Source organism: Drosophila simulans, chromosome 3L (assembly GCF_016746395.2).
Source record: "Drosophila simulans strain w501 chromosome 3L, Prin_Dsim_3.1, whole genome shotgun sequence".
Classification (NCBI taxonomy): Eukaryota; Metazoa; Arthropoda; class Insecta; order Diptera; family Drosophilidae; genus Drosophila; species Drosophila simulans.
Window position 1 is genome coordinate 10,762,996 of NC_052522.2, and position 4,760 is coordinate 10,767,755.

The 4,760-nt window shown below is 44.9% G+C and overlaps 1 protein-coding gene across 1 annotated transcript; it reads left to right on the forward strand.

Moving 5' to 3' along the window:
* The first annotated feature begins 2,757 nt into the window (after positions 1–2,757).
* Positions 2,758–3,564, forward strand: LOC6737593 (histidine-rich glycoprotein). The gene is made up of 2 exons (XM_002084390.4): positions 2,758–2,879; positions 2,947–3,564. The coding sequence occupies exons 1-2, from the start codon at positions 2,874–2,876 to the stop codon at positions 3,400–3,402; spliced, it is 462 nt and encodes a 153-aa protein (XP_002084426.1). The 5' UTR covers positions 2,758–2,873; the 3' UTR covers positions 3,403–3,564.
* Positions 3,565–4,760: the final 1,196 nt, after the last annotated feature.

Sequence of the window (4,760 nt, forward strand, 5' to 3'; positions counted from 1 at the left end):
GATCTCTTCCCTCGATCCCGGCCACTTTGATTGCCATCCCCAGCTGAAGTGCTCCAATTGTCTAAAGCACTCTCATGCATTTTTCCTGCGCCTTTGTGTGTGTGCAGTGTCGCATTGCCATTAATTTCGCTTACAATATTAATTACCATCAAATTTCTCATTCCGCTGATTTGTGGTCGCGGCGAGGCGAATGTGTGGCAAAAATGATTTTAGCCGCAGATTCATAAAATATCTGCCCACAATGGGGTGGTGGTGGGCTGGCTAGTGGTACTGCTGGCCAGACATTAAGTATGCGCCGTGTATGGCCCCCCGATATGCATTTAGCTATATATATATATATATAGAAACCCCCCTTTTTTTTGCAACCCACTCATCCTTGGTCAGGCGTTGCTGTTGACATGTTGCCGTCGCTTGTTGTTGCTGCTGCCGCTGGCATTAAATTAGTTGTTGGCATCGGCGGTGGCAGCTAATGCAGACCACCGCCCCCTGGGTCCACATTCCCCACCTCCCAGCCCCACCCCCCTTGACCCACTATGCGCTCCATCAACCGACTAACGATGCACTCAATTACAGCGACCAGTGCGGTGACGTCGCATAAATTATAGTTTATTTATTTTTATTTTCATTTTTAATTCCGATGCGGCGCTGCTCTGCTTTTGTTGTCGATTGCCAACAGCGGTGTGTATAATAGCTATATGATAATTGCTACGATTTTGTCCTTAAAACTATTTATTTGCTATTAAACAATTAATAAAAAGCTATAATTTTTAGTGACATTAAATTCTGAACCCATTCAGACCACTTAAATCGCTAAACAATATTTTAAATTCTGTCTAATAGAAAATTCTGTCTAAATCGGATGATTTGGCTTACAAAAGAGTTTTAAGTAAGCCTGAAATCACTTCTTTCCTGCTACATTTTTCACTTCATTTATTTAAATATGTGACCCAACATCACAACTGCAGTAGCTACCAATAAATTAGTATTTAATTAATTTTATGTACACACCAACACTTATCTGCTTTGTTTGCCATTTTCGCAGCCAAAAGATATAAATTGACTAACATTATTAGTCAGTTCTGAAAACCTACGTTCTTGCTAGAACTTATCAGTTTTATTTTGACCATTAGTCAGCTGTGCACAAATTGCGATCGCGCTTTTGAACCTAAAAACCAACTCGCACCGCCGACTTACAAACACTTTATGAGGAACGACAACTGTCTGGCATTTCAAGCTGTTGGCACGTAGCACGTGGGTTCAGTTCGCCGATTCCCCTTCGATAAGCCACCGCCCCCCCTGGGGCACCATGAAGCACCACCACCCCCTGCTCCACTCGCACCACCACCTGTTGAGCACCACCAAGTTCGGCGGAGTTGGTCGAAGTGTCACCTGCATACAGTGCGGCTCATTAACACGGCGTCGTTTGATTGACCAAATTATTATGTAATTAACCGCCGACTGACCCACATCCCAGCAGGTGGTGCGGTGGTGCTGGTGGTGCTGCTGGCTCTTATCAGTCTGATTTATTCATGTTTCTTGGAACGTGTTTTTTGTCGGCACGTCGGTGACAGGAAGCCAGCAGTACAGGGACTCGAATTGGGAAACTCGCCGGCTGATTGGCAAATCCATATACTAAAAGTGAATAAAAGTGAATTATTCCAGCGGGTGAATGTGTGGCAATAGAAACTCAATCTATGGGTGTCTACAACTGAGTGACTCGCATTTGTTCATGCTCATAAACAAATCAGCGACTCCTGAGCGGATTAATAAAATTTTATACTTACATGTTTTTATTACAAGCTGCATTACTGGTAAATCAAGATAATTGAAATTTAATTGTGATTTTATGTTCTCTGTTCATGTTTATTTGAATTTTATGGCAGACTTTATTAAAAGAATTCTTGAGTTTAGTCAGTGACTTAGTTGAATATTTACTAATGTAAGTTCTCTGGTTATTAATAATTCGTATTATTAACTAATACAGCAAAATTAATTAAATGTATAATTCTTTGAAAATGATCAACGTTCCTCTCCTTTTAAAGCTTATATGCCCTTATATGCCTATCATCATTCCCTAAGTGCTCAATTTGTCACTTTCAATGAATGCCCTATGAATAATGTCCATAATAAACTCCCCAACCGATTTTTAATCAGTCCAGTTTTCTACGTTTATTTACTTTGCAAGTTCGCACCAGCCAGTCTCTAGGTTAGGAGATCTCTAATTGGCATCTTGTGGGAGTGATCTATTCAATTAGCATCCAATTGATTCTTTACGCGTCGCCCACCTCAACGCGCCTGTTGATCCTCCAACAAAGCGGTTCCAGGTATTTCTGGCACCTCTTCTATTTGCCATCGCCACCAGCACCCACACATCGCGATTTTGTGCCATTGATTTTCGAGTTGTGCGACTTGCGTCGATCGCATTTTCGCACCTCTATTCGAGATTCGAGATGTTTGCCAAATATTTGGACTGCTCACGTCCCCAGTTGATTGAAGCCCGGCTTTCACTACGCGGATTGCCAAATGGCCAGGCCAGTGGTGGTGGGAGTACTCGTTAACCATTGCACTGGGGCTGTGGGCCATAAAATTATGACACGATCGGTGGGCACCTACTTAGGGTTTGTTGACTGTGGCCCCGGCACACTCCCTTTACATAATGAGGGAAGACCGCTTATTCATTCGATTTGACATTAATTCAAATCACGTCCTTACCCACAATTTTCGATTTCGTTTGAATTTTCTTTGGGCCGAGCCTCCTATAAAATGATTGAGTTCCATTCACTGAAGGCACAGTCAATCGACAACAGTTCAGCAGACAAAGCGTAAGCTTAGCAATTGGATAACCCCTCAACTCAAGCAAGGAATCTCTCAGAATGAAGGTATAGAAGGAAGGAAGGAATTTTTGAAAAATTATAAAATACTAAAAATATAATTTGAAAAATTCAGTTCTTCGTGTGCATCTTGGCTGTGCTGGCTGTGGCCCAGGCTGCCCCAGGTCTCCTGCCCCATGTGGATAGCCATCATGGTTACCACCATGAGGAACTGCCTCATCTGCTGGACGCTGAGATCCATCATTCGGATGGCATCCATCTGGGACACAGTGCCGCTTTGGTGCACGATGATCACCATCTTAACCACCATCTGGATCATCATTTGGATCACCACCTGGTGGAGTCGCTGCCAACCACAGTGTACCACCATGAGCCGCTCCACTACCACTACGCTCGCCTGCACTCCGCTCCGGTGGTGCACCACCATCACCATGACACCCATGCCGCCGTGGTGCATCACAGTATCCCGGCTCACTTCGATGTCCACAGCCACTCGAACCTGCTGTCCTTCGCCAAGCACGCCCTGCACGGAAAGTACGGAAAGGTCAGGATTACCGAGACCCATTATTGAGAGAGATTCCAAAAACATCCATTGTCCATAAAACCTCTGACTAGCCAAACGCTTCCTCATGACTCATAATTTATTAGGTCAATAGTTAAGCTAACGAAAAATAACTCGATTAAACGGGTGACAAGTTGAACAGATAAGCTCAGGATTTTTGTAAAAATAAATATCTAAGTCAATTGTTAATACAGATTTATTTTGACTAACGTTGTTTTAATGTGAACCTCCTTTCTGATTTGACTGATTTGAAAGGAATCTTAGGTATTTAATCGGTTAAATCAAATGCACATACATAATTTTAGCGTTCCTGGCATTTTGGCGTGATGAATATTTATTAAGTAGCCAGTAAAAGGTTTTCGCCCACCAACTTCTCACCTTTCTATTAATACTTAAACGCAACCCACCAGCTGGTTAGTGGTTAGTCACCCCCTTGCGAGATTTCCTAATATGATTTTGAATTTATTAAGCGTTAAAGCTGCTCACGAAATGTTCAGATAAACGGGTGAGAATCTGTGAATTCATCCAGCGAATAATTGGCCTAGCTACTGATACTTTCCCATTTTCCCCCGCAACACATCCCCCTTCAGCGCCAACCATTTGGGATTCATTGCATCCGTCAGAGCCTTCAACGCGGCCCAGACAATTTATCATCCACTGTGCGAGCCGAAAGTAATTTACTTGCAATTTAAAGATAAACAGGCGCGATAATGTCTACAAAGCATAAACGTGAGTTGACGCCTACAATCCGAGCAAGTCCCCTCTCCACCGAAAAGGGGGGCCTTGAAAGGGGGGATGTCCGGGGCAGCCATGGCCATACATCATCGCGATATCGCTGCCAAAGAGAGTGAAGGTGTTGCTGGTGCGGCTAGTGTTGCTGCGGTGTCGGTGGTGTTGCTGCGGTGTTGCGGCGGTGTTGCTGCTGCGCCTGTGTGCCTGCCTCACGCCATCCATTTGCTGGGGGAAGAACAATTGCAACGGCCGCTGCACGATGCGGCAGTTTCGAGTTGCAACTGGGAAACTGGCAAGCCGGCAAACTGGGAAACTTGCAACCTGCAACAGGTAACTTGCAACCTGGCCACTTGCGACGCAGTCGACCCTGACAAACAAACGCTGAGGGCGTCGTGCTCATGTCCAGAGCTCTCGACTTGGACCCCGGAGTCAAAGGCAGTGGCAAAGTGAAGCGCATGCGCAACACGTGGCCGAAACACCACTGAAATGTGGCTAAAAAAAAGCTAAAGAGGAACCCTCCGACCCAAAACGCTTCCCCTTTTTCGCAGCCGAGTGCAGCCAAGCGGCTTCTGCAATTTTCCAGTCGTGCGCCATGGCAACGCGTGCCGAGCTCATTTTCATTTTCATTGAGCCGC